The sequence below is a fragment of the Oncorhynchus clarkii genome, chromosome 2, assembly GCF_045791955.1.
Source record: "Oncorhynchus clarkii lewisi isolate Uvic-CL-2024 chromosome 2, UVic_Ocla_1.0, whole genome shotgun sequence".
In the NCBI taxonomy this organism is placed as follows: Eukaryota; Metazoa; Chordata; class Actinopteri; order Salmoniformes; family Salmonidae; genus Oncorhynchus; species Oncorhynchus clarkii.
The window spans coordinates 28,680,273-28,700,070 of NC_092148.1; the positions used below are offsets into that span (position 1 = coordinate 28,680,273).

The 19,798-nt window shown below is 44.6% G+C and overlaps 1 protein-coding gene across 1 annotated transcript in view; it reads right to left on the reverse strand.

Annotated features, from left to right (window-relative positions):
• Positions 1 to 19,798, reverse strand: part of LOC139366193 (pleckstrin homology-like domain family B member 3) — a 29,283-nt gene that overhangs the window by 5,918 nt on the left and 3,567 nt on the right. Inside the window, exons 2-13 of the mRNA XM_071103413.1 lie at positions 10,218 to 10,366; positions 9,862 to 9,972; positions 9,492 to 9,629; positions 9,009 to 9,137; positions 7,541 to 7,723; positions 6,331 to 6,441; positions 4,769 to 4,870; positions 3,204 to 3,291; positions 2,336 to 2,501; positions 1,880 to 1,967; positions 448 to 597; positions 23 to 230 (exon numbers count right to left, since the gene is read on the reverse strand). Coding sequence (XP_070959514.1) covers positions 23 to 230; positions 448 to 597; positions 1,880 to 1,967; positions 2,336 to 2,501; positions 3,204 to 3,291; positions 4,769 to 4,870; positions 6,331 to 6,441; positions 7,541 to 7,723; positions 9,009 to 9,137; positions 9,492 to 9,629; positions 9,862 to 9,972; positions 10,218 to 10,364 — 1,621 coding nt within the window. The 5' untranslated portion in view covers positions 10,365 to 10,366. The remainder of the gene's footprint in view (positions 1 to 22; positions 231 to 447; positions 598 to 1,879; positions 1,968 to 2,335; positions 2,502 to 3,203; positions 3,292 to 4,768; positions 4,871 to 6,330; positions 6,442 to 7,540; positions 7,724 to 9,008; positions 9,138 to 9,491; positions 9,630 to 9,861; positions 9,973 to 10,217; positions 10,367 to 19,798) is intronic.

A 19,798-nucleotide genomic window follows, 5' to 3' on the forward strand; every position in this document is an offset into this window, starting at 1 on the left:
CTCTCTCTCTCAGCCCCCTCACCTGTGTAGTAGGCTAGCCGCCTGTGGTCCATATCGAACAGGAACCACCTCCTCCTCCAGGTCTTGACCCGCCCCCCTCGCTTGGTCAAGAAGCCGGCACAGCGGCGAGGGGACATACGCAGGCCCATGCACCCCGCCACCCCGTGACCCAGCGACTCCACGTGGGCCCGCAGGTCAAAGTTCGCAGAGAGGAAAAGAGGTAGGGAGCGCTGAGAAAAAGAATGAGTATAATGTATATTGTTTCACTATAAATATGCAAAATTAAACGGATCAACGTTACAAGGTTAGTGAGAAGGAGACAGACAGAAAGACAGATTGAGAGAGCAATAAACAGGGAGAAAGGAGAGGTTGGAGAAAGGATGTATAGCACTATAGAGAACACAGACAGACAGACAGACAGACAGACAGACAGACAGACAGACGTACCTCAAGGGAGTTGGGGACTGGACTGGTGGTTTTTGGCTGCTCCTCTGGGTCAGGGACTGGCCTGGTCTGGGACTCTACTGGTTCTGCTGCTCCTCGGCCATCCAGCTCTCTCTGCCTCTTCTCCTCCACAATCACCTGCCTCCTTTCCTCCTGGATCAACACACATGCTCTATCTCAATTATCCACTTCCTTGTATCCTATCTCCTCGTGTCCTTATGAATCATATTGCCTCCCTTCGAAAGAGGTGCCTCCCTTCAAAGACCTTTTTCAATTCGTTTTTCATTTTTTAGAAAGATGCATACTTTTATTGAAAACAGGGGGGTTAAGATTAAGTACAATATCTAGGCTGAGGCATATACACTCCCCTACGTATTTATTTGGACAGTGAAGCTAAAAGTTCATTTGGCTCCATACATTTTGGACTTGAGATGACTTTTTTTTTTTATGAGGCGTCAGTACAGAAGGTCACCTTTTACTTCAGGGTATTTTCATATGTTTTACCGTTTAGAAATGAAAGCACTTTATGCACATACCCCCATTTGAAGGTGTCATACGTATTTAGACAATTTCACTTAAAAGGTTAGCATGTTTTGGGGGCATGATCCGTGTGCATCTGTAACTTTCTCATTCATTATTATTCTCGATTCATTCGTGATTAACCGTAATCATGGTAGCATCCACATGAATGTAGGAGTGTTCAGAAATATATTCTATTCTTATTTCCAATAAAAGTGACACCAAAATGACACAATACATGATTTACTATTCATTTCTATTGGGCACAACATAATCTGAAACACAACCAAAACAAACTGCAAATGCATCCAACAAGTTTGTAGAGTCGCACGCTTGATGTAATAATTGCGTGCTAGGAATATGGGACCAAATACTAAACTTTTGACTACATTTAATACACTATAAGTGAAATTGTCCAAATACTCATGACACCTTCAAAATGGGGGCACTAGACACATTCATTGCATTCATTTCTAAACGGTAAAACAGATATGTATGAAAATACCCTAAAATAAAAGGTTAAATTCTGTACTGACGCCTCATATAAAACAAGTTTTAGCTTCACTGTCCAAATGAATACATTGGGGAGTGTATTTGCTCGGTGTTGGAGACACAGTAATGATGACATAGTTCAGTTTTGTTTGTTTTCTATGAAGTGTTCTTCCATTTCACAGTCTGTTTTCTTCTGGTGGTCATGTTGATTATCTATGGTAATCAGTCAGTTGTCACACAACAGGGTTGTGTTCATTAAGCAACAAGCAGAAGAAAACCGACTGAAACAGCGAGGGACTACCTGAATTAATCGTCCAGTAACGTTTGTAAACGTTTTGTTACAGTGTGCCCTAATGAATATGACCCGGGCATGTCTAAAGCTGTGTGTCTCTGGTGATTAGGGATGTTAGTGGTGGTGACTCACCCTCTCTTTGAGAAGCCTCTCTCTCTCTGCCTTGGCCTCCTTCAGTCTCCTCTCAATCTCAACCAGGTTTAACAGTCCCAGACTCGGGCTGGAGGGAGAAGGAAAAATACATACATGTCAGCAGAGTTATTGGCATTATTGTCGTCAAGGACGCAGACACAGATGTACAAACATACAGACACGTGCACACACGCCCACGCAGAGTGAGAGCAGCGTTTATATTTCACTCACACACACCTAGCAAACTCACCTGGCCAGTCTATCACACTCCACATCACATCAACTACATCTCCACTCTGACCCAATCACCCAATCAATCTTCCACAGACAACTCATCACATTCCCTCTCCTCCTGACAGCCAATCAGATACCTCCTCTTATTCACTCTCAATAGAATCACACTAACGTGTTCCTTTAAACTTTGTGTGACTTTAGACATTTTTTCCCTCCACTGACCTGGCAGCACGGGAGCTACTAGCACTGTTACAGGGGGTGAGGAGACCACTGCCATTGCTGGGCCCAGGTCTGTGCCCGTTGCTGTGCCCATTGCTGTGCCGGTGGGAGGGGAGGGGGGAAGTGAAGCGCTCTGGGCTCGGACTGTCAGGTACCATTCTCACCAGCCCTGTGAGAGAGATAGAGAGAGAGAGAGAGAGAGAGAGAAAGGGACACAAAAACAGCACACATAGTACTTATTATATTATATAAGAGACATGGTAAGGAGAGCACGAGAAAGGGGGAGAGAATGGAGAGAGCAGAGGAGAAAAAATAGAGGGGGAGAATGGATGACAGTGCAGACATACAAACACACACACACAGTGGGTTAGAGAGAGAGCCTAGAAATGGGATTTATGCAACAGTGGAGTAAACAAACTGAACAGAATTTCTAAAGAACAGCCATAGACTAGTAGCCCCACTGGCTCATCCAGTTCATACAGCTATATCCTGCTCACGGCATGGTAATAACACACAGCTACATCTGCTACTGACTCGTCTTAGCAGACACTGAAAAGGCAGAGAGAGAGAGACGCAGAGAAAGAGATGGAGAAAGAGAGAGAAGCAGAGAGAGAGAGACGCAGAGAAAGAGATGGAGAAAGAGAGAAGCAGAGAGAGAGACAGGGAGATAGAGAGAGAGAGAGTAGGATAGAGAGAGAGAGAGTAGGAGAGAGAGAGAGAGAGAGAGAGAGAGAGAGATGGGGTGGAACTAAACAAATACACAGACAAAGACAGAGGATCAAAGAGAAAGAGAAAGCAAAAATGTAAAAATGCTCTGAGGTAAAGCAAATGAAAAAAATGAATTCATAATTAAACACCAATCATAGGTCACCTTGCGCCGAGACCGGCCTATCGGCGAGCTTATTGTTGCGGTGCGAGCTGCGTCTCCGGGGTAAACTGGCGGATTCTTTGGCTTGTTCCTGAAGTTAGGGAATAACACTGTGATTTTGTGTTTTAGTACATTACTGGGAGAAAAACAACAAGTGAATCAAATCAGTGTTTATGTACAGTGGCAAGAAAAAGTATGTGAACCCTTTGGAATTACCTGGATTTCTGCATAAATGTGTCATAAAATTTGATCTGATCTTCATCATAGGTCACAACAATAGACAAACACAGTCTGCTTAAACTAATAACACAAATTATTGTATTTTTCTTGTCTATATTGAATACACAATTTAAACATTGACACTGTAGGTTGGAAAAAGTATGTGAACCCCTAGGCTAATGACTTTTCCAAAAGCTAATTGGAGTCAGGAGTCAGCTAACCTGGAGTCCAATCAATGAGACGAGATTGAATATGTTGGCTAGAGCTGCCCTGCCCTATCAAAAAAACTCACTCACAAAATGTTTGTTTGCTATTCACAAGAAGCATTGACTGATGTGAACCATGCCTCAAACAAAAGAGATCTCAGAAAACCTAATATTAAGAATTGTTGACTTGCATAAAGCTGCAAAGGGTTACAAAAGTATCTCTAAAAGCCTTGATGTTCATCAGTCCACGGTAAGACAAATGGTCTATAAATGTAGAAAGTTCAGCACTGTTGCTACTCTCCCTAGGAGTGGCCGTCCTGCAAAGATGACTGCAAGAGCACAGCGCAGAATGCTCAATGAGGGTAAGAGGAATCCTAGAGTGTCAGCTAAAGACTTACAGAAAACTCTGGAACATGCTAACATCTCTGTTGACGAGTCTACGACACGTAAAACACTAAACAAGAATGGTGTTCATGGGAGGACACCACGGAAGAAGACACTGCTGTCCAAACAAAACATTGCTGCACGTCTGAAGTTCGCAAAAGAGCACCTGGATGTTCCACAGCGCTACTGGCAAAATATTCTGTGGACAGATTAAACTAAAATTGAGTTGTTTGGAAGGAACATGTGTGGAGAGAAAAAGGCACAGCACACCAACATCAAAACCTCATCCCAACTGTAAAGTATGGTGGAGAGAGCATCATGGTTTGGGGCTGCTTTGCTGCCTCAAGGCCTGGACAGCTTGCTATCATCGACAGAAAAATAAATTCCCAAGTTTATCAAGACATTTTGCCGGAGAATGAAAGGCTATCTGTCCGCCAATTGAAGGAAGTAAATCAACAACAGAATGGCTTCAACAGAAGAAAATACTCCTTCTGGAGTGGCCCAGTCAGAGTCCTGACCTCAACCCGATTTAAAATGCTGTGGCATGACCTCGAGAGCGGTTCACACCATACATCCTAAGAATATTGCTGAACTGAAACAGTTTTGTAAAGATGAATGGTCCAAAATTCCTCCTGACCGTTGTGCAGATCTGATCCGCAACTACAGAAAATGTCTGTTTGAGTTTATTACTGACAAAGGATGTGTCACATACAAGTGTCAAACATGATCCGTGTCAACGGTAACGGCCCGGCAACACACCTGAGGTGATTTGTGAATGGTCAGCGGCGAGAGTGACATCGTGCAAGGGACTGAGCTGGGGATGTTGGACCAATCAGCGAGTGGCTTCTTCTCTTTCAAGACCTGATAAGAGATGGTAGTATGCCCATTATATAACCGGTTATGGCATAAACTCAGCCATGAAGAGGACAATGAAAAAAGAGACAAGTGAATGTTGTTGTTATAATGAGCTAGACATGTCAGTTAGGTTGGCCAGACCGTCAGTCATCAGACCTGGATGACCACACGACACACTAAGACGGTTGTGTCAACATTTAGCCATGGCACATAATGAAATGACATAGTGGGAGTGTAACAAGTAGCAAAATACATTCTGCAACTCACTGAGAATGGAAAATGCATGCCAGCTCTCAGGAACCACCCTAATGAGTTAAAAAAAAAAAAGATCTCCCTCTCACTATATCTCGCTTTCCCTCCTTCCCTCCCACCCCTTCTCCCTGACTCACAGACACATGAGCAATTCAGAAGCGGCATGCATTCTCCGTTAACCCGTCTCAGTCTCTCTCTCTCTCCTGTCTGGAAGAGCAATGAAATACATTTCTCTCTGCCAAAAACAGTGCCATCTCTTCTCATTAGTGACTCCTACCCATATGGCTACCCTAGCATGTCATACAAAGTCGTATTGCATTCAGACACAGTTGTACAGAAACACATTGTCTGTCCCTCCTTTCTCCCCCTATCTGCCACTCCCTCCCTCACTCCCTCTCTCGTCCTAGTATTAACTGACACACTTAGCCTGTATTAAATGCCTTTTCTGATTAACCCAATCTACAGACACTTGAAGCATGCATATTTGATTTGTGGTGTCTCTCAGCTTACCGGTGTTGTTGCGACGTTTTTAAGTTCTCTCAGCTTGTCTTCTCTCCTTCCTGACCCTCCCTACCTCCCTCCCTCCCTTCAGTCATGCCTCTCTCTCGCTCACTCTCTATGCTCAGTTGTGCTCTTTCCCTGTCTCTAACTAGTCTCCTCCCCCTTTTCAACCTGCCCTGTTATAATACTAATCAAAGGCATGTCATTGGTTCAACAACAAACCATATCACTGTCCAAACAGGGAGTTGATAAATCATACACTTTGGCGCTTCGGACAACCATTATGAATATTGAATAAAAACACTGGCAACAATGGACATTCTTATCTAGCTTCCAAGCACTTCATTTAAATGTTACATTTTAGTCATTTAGCAGATGCAGTTTGTACATTCATTTCAAGATAGCTCGGTGGTAGAACCACATATCACAGGCATAGAAAGTACATTTTTCCTCGATAACGTAGCTATCAGTAGATCAGTAGGTGACATGACAGAACTTGGGAAAGTTGAAAACTAGGCGGGCTGCAGTGTTCTGGATAAGTTGCAGGGGTTTGACGGCACAAGCGGGACTTCAGACACTTCATTTAATGTATCATATTTATCATACTTGGGCCACCGGGAATATAAGACATAATCATTTCCCTGATAAATAATAAATAAATAAAGTTAAAGTTCTGACATTTGCTGGTCATCGGTCTCTGTTCCCCGTATTACCCTTTGAGTGGGGTGGAGCAACTCTTTCCTCTCCTTCCTCAAGGCATTCATCTCTCTCTCCTTCTCTCTCTCCATCTCCTTCAACTGCTTCTCAAGCTGCTGGACTCGCTCCTGAAGAAAGCAATGAATAAAGAAAAGAAATCGACCAATGAAACGTCAGGCACTTAATATTAAACACCTCGTCATTCTGTCTCCTGTCATTCCTGTACTGTACGTCCAGTGGCATGTTAGACAGAGGATGTTGTTGTTAGTATTATAGAGTTGTTGTGTGAAATATGCGCAGTATCTCATCTGTTATGTCTCATGTCTTATGTTAATAGTCAGTTCATCTAGGTATGTTCAATGGCACACCTTCCAGCATCCGTTGGAGTTATGAGAGGAGATGTGGGACGAATAACAGAGGAGAGGAGTGAGAGATGGCAGGGAATAAAGAATTAGTGATGTCAGCTCAGCACAGTTCATATGTCAGAGAGGAGGAGATAGAGACAGAGAGAGAGACCGAGAGAGAGAGAGAGGGGTATAGAGATGAGCTGTCAACCCAAGCAAGGCCACAGTGCAGCTGAATCAACTCTCTCCCACTCTCTCCTCCCCTCTTTCCATCACTATCACTTGTTTCATCTCTCTTTCTCTATTCTCCCACTTTTCCACCTCATCACATGATATCCTAAGTTTATCCTCTTTCTTCTCTCTCCTCACGATACAGTCCTTCCTTTTATCCTTCAACCCCTCCCCTCCACTACCCCTTTTACCTTCCCTCTCCATTCTCTACTTTTAGTCCCTCTTCTCTCCTCCAATTCCTCTATTGACCAGCTCCCTCCCTCCCTCCCTCCCTCCCTCCCTCCCTCCCTCCCTCCCTCCCTCCCTCCCTCCCTCCCTCCCTCCCAAAGGTGCTTCTGATGCAATTGCCTAACTTGTTTGTGCAGTCATGTGACAGTGGAGGGTGATGCCGTAGAGTGTGAGGAGAAGGGAGAGTTCACGCTCATGTCTCCGTTTGAGAAGAGGAGGACGAGGGGATGGGGGTTACTTGTGAAGAGCCGTTTCCAAACAGAGAGTGACTACCATTGGGGGCACAGAGTGGGGGGAGAGGAAGAGGGCATTTAGAGAGAGTCTGTGGTGGGGGATACGCTTCTAACCAAACCAGTAGAACCTGCTTGGAGATGTGAGATTCTCTGAAATGTTGTTGTCTTCTTATTTGACAACCCTGGCTTACCTGCGCTGAGTTGACAGCATGCTTTTGGCATGAGATCTCCTTCTCCTTCTCTTCGTCGTTCCCTCTCTCCTTCCCTTCTATCTTTCCTTCGCTCTCCTCCTCCTCTATTCCGGCCTCGCTCTCCAGGACACGGAATTCCCAGTCCTCGAACACCCGGCAGGCTGCATCCACCATCTCTTTCTCCTGGGAGAGAGAGAGAGAGGGACGGAGGGAAAGAGAGATGGAACAGAGAGAGAGAGAAAGAGATCGGGATGGAGGGAGAGAGAGAGACGGAGGGAAAGAGAGACGGAAAAGAGAGAGATGTAGGGAAAAAGAGAGTGTGATGGAGGGATGCAGAGAGAGAAAGTGATGAAAGAAAGATGCAGGAGGAGAGGAATAGACAGAAAATGGAAGAAAGCTGTCGATTAGTACAGAAAGAGCCTGTGGCTTAGAATACTAAAACAAAAAACAACTGGTTAGACCACTCCATTCAAGAACATTAATTAAACACAGACCATAAACCCTAAGTCCTAGGTCTCTAGCTTGTGTCCCAAAGGCCACCCTATTCTCTATTTAGTACACTACCTTTGACCAGGGCCGATAGGGCTCTTGTTAAAAGTACTGCACTATATTGGGCATAGGGTGCCATGTGGGACACATCCTCTGTCATCAGAATGACACGCCATTGTCAGTGTCACTGCCAAAATGCACAAAGAACCCTTTGTCTGCCTGCCTGCATGTCTGTCTCAGATACCTCGATGACACTTTGACCTATCAGGTATGAAGAGGTACTACAAAGATAACTAGTACCGCCGACAAGAAAGAACATACAGTTACTGAAGTCAAATAGAACGGAACTATGTCTTTGTGTCCCTGAGGCAAGCTTAGCTAGCTATCGTGTCCCAAGGCAGTAAGTCGTGAATGTGGCTAGGGTTATGTTCTATGGCGCTGTTGTTTGTTACGCTGTATCTTCGTCTTCATGTACTCTTTCCTCTTCTTTCCCCTTGGGTTCTCATGCAATCCTTTATAACCATGACCAGAGAGATTTGAATTGGAACACATGATGTTAAATGGGTTCCAACCAGAGGCAGTGTGAGACCACGCCGTCACTGGCACCTGAATTCAACTGTATATGAGGCTAGAGCAAAAGCTAGCTCTCCACTGCACAAAGTTGACTTCACTTCAGGTCTCAGGGCAGGTGATGTCACTCTGCCAGGCTAGGCTACCTGTGAACTACCCCTACTACATCTAGCCAGACAAATAGGAAGAAGATGCAGTGCATTCTCTTTTACACACAGTCTCGTGGCAAGGCATAAAATCATATCATATTCATAAGGTACCAAACGGAAGAAAACGGACTGAAACAGTTAAGGACAACCTGGACTTAAGAAGCGCTCTTTTTCTTTTCTTTTGCAAAATGTTTTAAAACATTGCGTGCCTTAATGAATACCAACCCAGTCAGTGGACTGTTCCTGGATCAGTAAATCACCTGTTGTAGTTGGACCAGTAGATGCTCTCTCTGGCCCTCTGGCTGACTGGGGATCAGTGTCTCCTTCTCCTCCAACCTACTCCTCAGCTCCTCAACCCGGGCCCTCTCCACCTCCAGACTGGCTCGCTCCTACAGAGAGGGAGAAAAGAGGAGGATGAGGGATGAGAGAGGGAACAGTCATCCCTTTATATAAAGATCCATCTGTTTGTCAGATCATTCCACTGTCACATAGCTTAGGCCTATAGTATAAAGTGTCACATGGAGTGACTCAGTATCTACCTCACTGATATATAGCTACTCATGTTCAGGCCATATCACTCTCGAGTCCCACACCATGAGATTCAAACATACCGCCTGAAGACAGGATGCTTTGGATGGTATTGAATGGAGCTCTGTCTGTGTACCGCTAACCGTCCGTCAGTCTGTCTGTGACTGTCTGTCTGCATGGCTCCCTATGCTCCTTGTGTGTACAGTACTACTGACCTTCTGTCTGTCCGTCTGTCTGTGTGTCTCCTTGTGCCTGCCTTCCTCCTGCAGTGTCTGTAGATCCAGAGTGTGTCTGCGCAGCTCGTTCCTCTCCTCATGCAACTCCCCCTCCAACAGGGCTATCTCCAACTGCAGCTGGAGTGGCAGACAGGAGAGAGAGAGAGAGGTTAATCCCACAAAGAAGAATGCAGAATGTGCCTTTGAAGGAGACATTAGAAAAAAGGAGTTGGTTTGAAATTGAACAGATCCAGAATCAGACTTCATCAGGTACATTTACTGAACAGCCACCACTCTTCATAAAAATGGTTTGATATGAGACACAATCAGGGTTTAACTTGGTTCATTCATTAATCCATCGGTGTCTCACCTCTATCTTTAGCTCCTCCCTCTGCTGGTCGATCTCTGTGATTCGCTGTTGCAGCATGGAGGGCAATAGTAGGATCCTCGGTGAACGCGCCTCCAAACGTTTGGCTGGAGACTGAGAGGTAGAGAAGAGAAGAAGAGACACAAAGAAGATCTAAAAGTCCTTCCGATGGCTCAGTTGGTTAGAGTGCGATGACTGCGGCGCCAAAGTTACCGGTTCAATGCCAGCGTTGGACACATACACTAATGTATATGTTGAGTTGCTTTGGATAGCAGAGTCTGACTCTGACCACATTACCAGAATAAACAACCAACCAACCATCGTCGACGCAAGTTAACGTGAGACCCACTCCTCCTTACCCTCTCACTCTCTGTGCTGCTGCTCTCTGTGTCTGACTCCACCCCTGAAGAGGCGGGGCTTTGCCCTCCAGCCAATCGGGTGACCCATGGCGGCCGCAAGCCCTGCTCCCATCGGCTCCTCGGGGTGTCTATATTGTGAAGGTGCATTTCTGTAGGATAGAAGGAGATGGGATGATGGGAGGTACATGACTTGATGGAATAGGGTTAGTGCTATCTGGGATTATTGGACGTCCCTAACCTTGACCAGTACCCCTAACCCTTACCTTGCCCATTTTAAATGTGAACTTCAACAGGGTGACGTCCCAAGGACCCTGAATATAGTGGTAATGCAATACACAGCGTGGTTAAGAGCTAAAGGAACCAGGTGACAGTTCACAGAAGTGATACTACACTATGAGCAGTGTCAGCAGCACTAAGCACTTTAAAGCAGAATATCCCCCTGACTTCCAGAAAATATGTAACAGTTGATGGAGAAAACACCCAGGAAAAAGCGATAGTGAAAGAGAGAAGAGAACACAGGATGTCAGAAGGTGGTTTGGGATTGTATTTCAGGACAAGGACTGTTAGCACAAGGCTTTTGCTGAATGGACAGGGGGCACTGTACAGTAAACAATGCCTATTCATGTCCCAGCTTTTTTGAAGTGCATTGTGGGGAAGCATGGCACACAAATTTGAGTCAGTGCAATGATGTGGTCTTACAATAACCATACACAGATATACATAGAAACAAGGGGATTCACCTTTGAAGTACTATTCACAGTACATAGTACTATACACTGATCCCACACAACACAAAGCCCCATTATGAACGAATGCATGCATTCTCAGCGATAACTAGGTCATTTAATGTCTTTATGTCACTTGCTCATACGAGTGTAATCAGTAGTAAAATAGCAGAAAATATGTAACGACCAAGCAAACCGAGTGCACACACTCATACACATACACACACACACACACACACACACACACACACACACACACACACACACACACACACGTGGGAAAATAGTCTGGATTCCCATTGTCCAAACCTTTCCCACCCTCTCCTTTTCCCCTCTCATTCCGTCTCCCTGAACTCCTCTCTTCTCTCTCCCTTTCTTGCTCCTCTCCTCCTGCTCTCTCTCTCTCTCCCTGCACAGGCCTTATTAGGCCATGGGGCCTGGAGGAGTGGTGACATGGAGATAAATATACAACTCTGATATGAGTGAGGGCTTCCAAACACAGACTGGCACACTGACACAGAGACAGACAGAGGAGGGAGAGAGAGAGGGACAGAGAGTGGAGGAGGAGAGGAGACAAGTGGGGAGAGGGGGGTGGGGGAGGAAGTGGGTTCTAAAATGTCAGAGGCCAGTGTCATATTTCCAGTGAGGAGATGGAAAACAGTCAGAGTGTGTGGCATATATCTACACAGCGCTGTACACAGGACATACAATACTATGTTGTTTATAGAATAATAGTGCAAGGCTGCATGCATGAACTATGTATATACTGTGTTTTTAAATGTGTGTGTGTGTGTGTGTGTGTGTGTGTGTGTGTGTGTGTGTGTGTGTGTGTGTGTGTGTGTGTGTGTGTGTGTGTGTGTGTATGCATGCATACATACATATCTGACCTAGAAATACCGTATGCCAAATTCCATATGGTGAAGTTATTAGTTACTATTACTTCCATTCCATAAATGTAAATATTACATGTAATGGACAGCACATGGAGGTCATGCTTTGGGAAGAGGGCAAAATTAGAGTGAATGCTGGTGAGGAGAAATCTTTGTTAAAACCAAGACTGACTCACATCCATATGACCCAAACGTACGTTTGCATTATCCGGTTGAGATACACTATCAACAGTAAGAGAGACTGTAGTGTTGGAGAGAGTCATGCAGGAGTAAAGTCCATTCTGTCATGTCAACACAGATGCTATTCAGAAGCAACAAAACAAAGGCTAAACAAACAAACCAGGGTTGAGTGTGTAATGGCACCCTATTGCCTTCTTTTGACCAGGGCCCATGGACAACAATACAGAGAAAAGAGAGGGAGGGAGGGAGGGAGGGAGGGAGGGAGGGAGGGAGGGAACACAAAGAGACTAACTTAAAAGGATGAAAAAGAAAGTGAGTAGAAAGGGACATAATTAAGGGGAAAGGGCAAAGGTATAATAGAGAGGAAGATTAAACATTTTTGTGTTAATGTGCTGAAAATATGTATTGATTACAGAGGAGTGGCAGGAGAGATGAGAGAGTGGAAGAAACAGAGGCAGTCCCAAGGAGTGAGTGTGAGTGTGAGTGTGAGTGTGTGTGTGTGTGTGTGTGTGTGTGTGTGTGTGTGTGTGTGTGTGTGTGTGTGTGTGTGTGTGTGTGCGTGCGTGCGTGCGTGCGTGCGTGCGTGCGTGCGTGCGTGCGTGCGTGCGTGCGTGCGTGCGTGCGTGCGTGCGTGCGTGCGTGCGTGCGTGTGTGTGTGTGTGTGCGTGTGTGCGTGTGTGTGTCTGTGTGTTAAAGCTGTGCGATCCAGTTGCGCTAAATTTCCTGAACTTGTGCGATACCAATAAAAAGATTGATAAGTTTATAACATTAATGTGCACCAGTATTTTGTATTACCCTTTAAACTACTACTACTAGTTTGATGGTTGTAGCATCATGTGTCCCATTAACAATCACCCATATTAACTAAATGTATTTCATTTCAAACTTCTCTAGTATAGGCTACTTATCGCAATGAACAATATCAGCATGGTCGGTATGGTCGTGTCGATCATTTTCAGTTCATGGCCCCAGCTCTAGTGTGTGTTATTCAACTACTGTCCTATCTGGAGGTGACACAATGCGTAACCCTCAAGTCCGAGGTCTGAAGACTCACTCACTCAATCTCTCACACTGTAGTGCTAATCTTTCCCCTCCACTCAGCAATAACCAGCAACAGTTGAAGCATCATACTCCTAGTACACACACAAGAACACACACGCCCTCTCAACAGTGATCGATCATGCACGAACAGAAGCAAGGATTCCATGATAATTTGATTCCACAATCCTTACTACCGACACACAAACACACAGAAAGAGAGAGAGGGAACAAAAGAACACAATTGAGGTTCATTCATACTTGTCCCTCCTCCCTCTCACTGCAGTTGGTAATATGCAATCATATCTAAAGAAGTGGAAGCCTGTTCACGCTTGACCCACCTGTGTTAACAGGATTACAGGACTGTGATTCAATTCAATTCAATCAACTGTATTCATCCCTGAGGGGCAATTATTGCTAGCAGCCATAGGATACTGATTGATTGGTGTGTGTGTGTGTGTGTGTGTGTGTGTGTGTGTGTGTGTGTGTGTGTGTGTGTGTGTGTGTGTGTGTGTGTGTGTGTGAGGTACGAGCTAATGTTCTTCCTCTAGCTCCTTTGACCACTTGAGGTCAGGTTTGGATCCTGTTAAACTTCAGCTGACGAAATCATCATCAACCCCCTTACTGGGTGACAACGCTCATGTGTCGGCCTATCAGCCTTATCTATCTGAAGAGGACAGGCTGCAGCCACAGTCATAGATATACAGTTCAACAAACTCTGTTTGATCATTTGATGGTGGCCATTTTGACTTGTGTTGGAATGTTCATGGAAGATGTTCATGGAGAATCATTTGACCAACTCAGTGACAGCAGAATACAGCAGTACTCCTACAATTAGGGACGCACGATACATCGGTGAACATATCGGAATCGGACGATATTAGCTAAAAATGCCAACATCCTATGTGAAAAACGATGTCAAAGCTGACGTGCATATCAATATAACATAGGTACGTGACGTAATGACGCCACGTAAAATGTTACGCTACAGGTGCAACATAAAATTCCTAACCTAGTCCACAATGTCTGCTGTGTGAATCGAGCAGTAAACAAGTCGAGCAGAAAATTTCAGCAAGACAACTCAAAGGCTAAATCCATTAACGCCAAGATAATGGTATTCATTGCCCTTAACAATTAACCATTCACTGTCGTGGGTGATGTTGGCTTTCGCGACTGGTGAGCACTGGTACACACTAACGTAACCAAGTGCACTATTGTTCAGATGTTGCCCTACTGGAGTTACACAGTAATAGCGTCACTGCTTTTAGCTTCTCGTTAAATACATTTGACACGTCAAATAACACAGTTCTATTATAGAATGTTGTGTGTACTGAATTTTCACGTGCAAGCCAAGCGCCACCACTACTATCAGTAGCACTGTCAAAGCTGTACGAAAAACGAATTGAGCAATTATGACTTTGATTATTCAGTTACATTTTTGAATGAACCTTTATTTAACTAGGCAAATCAGCTAAGAACAAATTCTTATTTACAATGACAGCCTAGGAACAGTGGGTTAACTGCCTGTTCAGGGGGAGAATGACAGATTTTTACCCTGTCAGCTCAGGGATTCGCTCTAGCAACCTTTTGGTCACGGGCCCAACGCTCAAACCACTAGGCTACCTGCCATTTAAGCAATAGACAACAACATCTTAACAGGTAATTAAATGACACAAATTTCACACGAATTTAACAACAACTTGCAGGCATTGGGTTCAGAACAACAATGACATTTATTTTACTTTTTTTCAAAAACACTAAGACTGGAAGGGCATGTGCCTGTCTCTCACAGAGTCACACTGACTGTGACCATAGTTCCCCAATATAATTGTATGGAGAAATTGCAAAGAAAAAGTTGGCTAAGCACTGTGTAGCCTATTCAGAACCATACGTACATTCACAATCAAAACAAGTGACAAGAGCTAGGCTATGTACAGTGGCTTGCGAAAGTAATTTTTCCTATTTTGTTGCCTTACAACCTGGAATTAAAATAGATTTTGGGGGGGGGGGGGGGGTTGCATCATTTGATTTACACAACATGCCTACCAATTTGGAGATGCAAAATATTTTTTTTTGTGAAACAAACAAGAAATATGACAAAAAAACAGAAAACTTGAGCGTCCATAACTATTCACCCCCCCAAAGTCAGTACTTTGTAGAGCCACCTTTTGCAGCAATTAAAGCTGCAAGTCTCTTTGGGTATGTCTCTATACGCTTGGCACATCTAGCCACTGGGATTTTTGCCCATTCTTCATGGCAAAACTGCTCCAGCTCCTTCAAGTTGGATGGGTTCTGCTGGGGTACAGCAATCTTTAAGTCATCCCACAGATTCCCAATTGGATTGAAGTCTAGGCTTTGAATAGGCCATTCCAATACATTTAAATGTTTCCCGTTAAACCACTTGAGTGTTGCTTTAGCAGTATGCTTAGGGTCATTGTCCTGCTGGAAGGTGAACCTCCGTCCCAGTCTCAAATCTATGGAAGCTTGAAACAGGTTTCTCTCAAGAATTTCCCTATATTTAGCGCTATCCATCATTCCTTCAATTCTGACCAGTTTCCCAATCCCGGACAATGAAAAACATCCCCACAGCATGATGCTGCCACCAACATGCTTCACTGTTGGGATGGTGTTCTCGAGGTGATGAGAGATGTTGGGTTTGCGCCAGACATAGCGTTTTCCTTGATGGCAAAAAAGCTCAATTTTAGTCTCATCTGACCAGAGAACCTTCTTCCATATGTTTGAGGAGTCTCCCACATGCCTTTTGGTGAACACCAAACATGTTTGCTTATTTATTTCTATAAGCAGTGGATTTTCTCTGGCCACTCTTCTGTAAAGCTCAGCTCTGTGGAGTGGACAGCTTAAAGTGGTCCTATGGACAGATACTCCAATCTCCGCTGTGGAGCTTTGCAGCTCCTTCATGGTTATCTTTGGTCTCTTTGTTGCCTCTATGATTAATGCCCTCCTTGCCTGGTCCGTGAGTTATGGTGGGCGGCCCTCTCTTGGCAGGTTGGTTGTGGTGCCATATTCTTTCCATATTTTAATAATGGATTTAATGGTGCTCTGTAGGATGTTTATTTTATAACCCAACCCTGATCTGTATTTCTCCACAACTTTGTCCCTGACCTGTTTGGAGAGCTCATTGGTCTTCATAGTGCCGCTTGATTGGTGGTGTTGCAGACTCTGGGGCCTTTCAGAACATGTGTACATATACTGAGATCATGTGACAGATCATGTGACACTTAGATGGCACACAGGTGGACTTTATTTAACTAATTATGTGACTTCTGAAGGTAATTGGTTGTACCAGATCTTATTTAGTTAGAGGCTTCATAGCAAAGGGGGTGAATACATATGCACGCACCACTTTTCCGTTTTGTACATTTCTTAGAATTTTTTTAAATAAGTAATTTTTTTCACTTCACCAATTTGGACTATTTTATGTATGTCCATTACATGAAATCCAACAACAAAATACTTAAGTATGGCATGCCGTATGCGTGCCTGAACACAGATGGTTTGTTTTCACTATGCGTTCAAAGCAAAGGCACCAGGGAAAAATGTTACACACACAACACATGAACACAACTGTCCTGCTAGGGGTTCAATTAAACATTCAATTAAAGGTACAGTCCACACTCTCACTGTCCCTGGTGGCCAGACCAAGTATAAACACAAACAAACAAAACCTTTTACACCAATAAGTATAAGTATATTATTTGTACATGTTTGGTCATATTTGTCTTACTCTTGGTTTTTAAGAAGGGTACACTAGCAAACACATCCCCCACAGTCTTCCAGGGAATTTCAGGGTGAAAATCAAATGTATGGACTGTGCCTTTAACCTTTGTCTGGCTGATATTGAGCAAAAGCTGCTGTCACCTGAGAAACATAAAAACACCTGAATTTTCTGCATTGGTGAGCACTTTGCTGCACTATCCTCAAGAAAGGCATCAGGTGTTACAATGTTACATCCATAACCCACCAGCAGTTCAAGTAGCTAAAGTGTCTCTCTTCCTTGAGTCCGGAAGACTTAAAAAATGAAACTTACTGTCATCCGTGTATGCCATTCTGCATATTGAGGGACAAGTATGTAATCAACATACTGATTATGATGAATTGTGCTCCATTCAAACCAACTAGTCTGTCGGCCTCACAATGGGCTAGCACAGAATGTCAACAGCGGCCAATTGTAACAATGAAGTACATTTACATCAGTAACAATAAAGGGCATTTCCATAGACTACAGTTACTGTATTGCTCAGGTCTCTAGTACTCTCCAGAGGATTACAGCGGAACCATCCAACCCCCACCGGACCAGTTAGCCATGGGCACATTGTGACATCTGACAGATCAGGTGCCCTGGAATACCTAGGACGCGTCCAAAATGGCCCGCGATTTCCTTTATTGTTCGAAAGTAATGCACTATATATCAAATCAAAAATCAAATCAAATGTTATTTGTCACATGCGCCGAATACAACAGAAAAAAAATACAACAAAAAAGTAAGAAATAAAAGTAAGAAATAATTAAATAGCAGCAGTGAAGTAACAATAGCGAGGCTATGTACAGGAGGTACCGGTACAGAGTCAATATGCGGGGGTACCGGTTAGTCGAGGTAATATGTATATGTAGATAGAGTTATTAAAGTGACTATGCATAGATAATAACAGAGAATAGCAGCAGCGAAGAAGGGGGTGAGGGGGGCAATGCAAATAGTCTGGGTTCAGGAGTCTTATGGCTTGGGGGTATAAGCTGTTTAGAAGTCTCTTGGACCTAGACTTGGTGCTCCGGTACCGCTTAACGTGCATGTGGTAGCAGAGAGAACAGTCTATGACTAGGGTGGCTGGAGTCTTTGACAATTGTTAGGGCTTTCCTCTGACACCGCCTGGTATAGAAGCCCTGGATGGCAGGAAGCTTGGCCTCGGTGATGTACTGGGACGTATGCACTACACTCTCTAGTGACTTGCGGTCGGAGGCAGAGCAGTTGCCATACCAGGCAGTGATGCAACCAGTACTCTCAATGGTGCAGCTGTAGAACCTTTTGAGGATCTGAGGACCCATGCCAATTTTTTTCAGTCTCCTGGGGGGGAATAGGTTTTGTCGTGCCCTCTTCACGACTGTCATGGTGTGCTTGGACCATGTTAGTTTGTTGGTGATGTGGATGCCAAGGAACTTGAAGCTCTCAACCTGCTCCACTACAGCCCTGTCGATGAGAAAGGGCACGTAATCTGTCCTCCTTTCCTGTAGTCCACAATCATCTCCTTTGTCTTGATCACGTTGAGGGAGAGGTTGTTGTCCTTGCAGCACAAGGTCAGGTCTCTGACCTCCTCCCTATAGGCTGTCTCATCATTGATCAAGTCTACCACTGTTGTGTCAACGGCAAACATAATGAAGGTGTTGGAGTTGTGCCTGGCCTTGCAGTCATGAGTGAACAGGGAGTACAGGAGGGGACTGAGCACGTACCCCTGAGGGGCCCCCGTGTTGAAGATCAGCGTGGTGGATGTGTTGTTACTTACCCTTACCACCTGGGCCCTTAGCTTAGTGATGAGCTTTGAGGGAACTATGATGTTGAACCCTGAGCTGTAGTCAATGAATAGTATTCTCACATAGATGTTCCTTTTGTCCAGGTGTGAAAGGGCAGTGTGGAGTGTAATAGAGATTGCATCATCTGTAGATCTGTTGGGGCGGTATGCAAATTGGAGTGGGTCTCGGGTTTCTGGGATAATAGTGAGGATGTGAGCCATGACCAGCCTTTTTAAGCACTTTATGGCTACAGACGTGAGTGCTACGGGTCGCTAGTCATTTAGGTAGGTTACCTTAGTGTTCTTGGGCACAGGGACTATGGTGGTCTGCTTGAAACATGTTGGTATTACCGACTCAGACAGGGAGAGGTTGAAAATGTCAGTGAAGACTGAGTACACGTCCTGGTAATGCGTCTGGCCCTGCAGCCTTGTGAATGTTGACCTGTTTAAAGGTCTTACTCACATCGGCTGCGGAGAGCGTGATCACACAGTTGTCCGGAACAGCTGATGCTCTCATGCATGTTTCAGTGTTACTTGCCTCGAAGCGAGCATATAAGTTATTTAGCTTGTCTGGTAGGCTCCTGTCACTGGGCAGCTCTCAGCTGTGCTTCCCTTTGTAGTCTGTAATAGTTTACAAGCCCTGTCACATCCGACAAGCGTCGGAGCCGGTGTAGTTGATTCGATCTTAGTCCTGTGTTGACGCTTGGCCTGTTTGATGGTTTGTCGGCGGGCCTAGCGAGATTTCTTATAAGCTTCCGGGTTAGAGTCCCGCTCCTTGAAAGCAGCAGCTCTACTCTTTAGCTCAGTGCAGATGTTGCCTGTAACCATGGCTTCTGGTTGGGGTATGTACGTACAGTCAATGTGGGGACGACGTCATCGATGCACTTATTGATGAAGCCAGTGACTGATGTGGTGTTCAATGCCATCGGAAGAATCCTGGAACATATTCCAGTCTGTGCTAGCAAAACAGTCCTGTAGTTTAGCATCTGCTTCATCTGACCACTTTTTTATTGATCGAGTCACTGGTGCTTCCTACTTTAATTTTTGCTTGTAAGCAGGAATCAGGATAGAATTATGGTCAGATTTTCCAAATGGTGGGCGAGGGAGAGCTTTGTACGCGTCTCTGTGTGTGGAGTATAGATGATCTGGAGCCACCCCCCCCCCTGGTTGTACATTTAACATGCTGATAGAAATTAGGTAAAACTAATTTAAGTTTCCCTGCAATT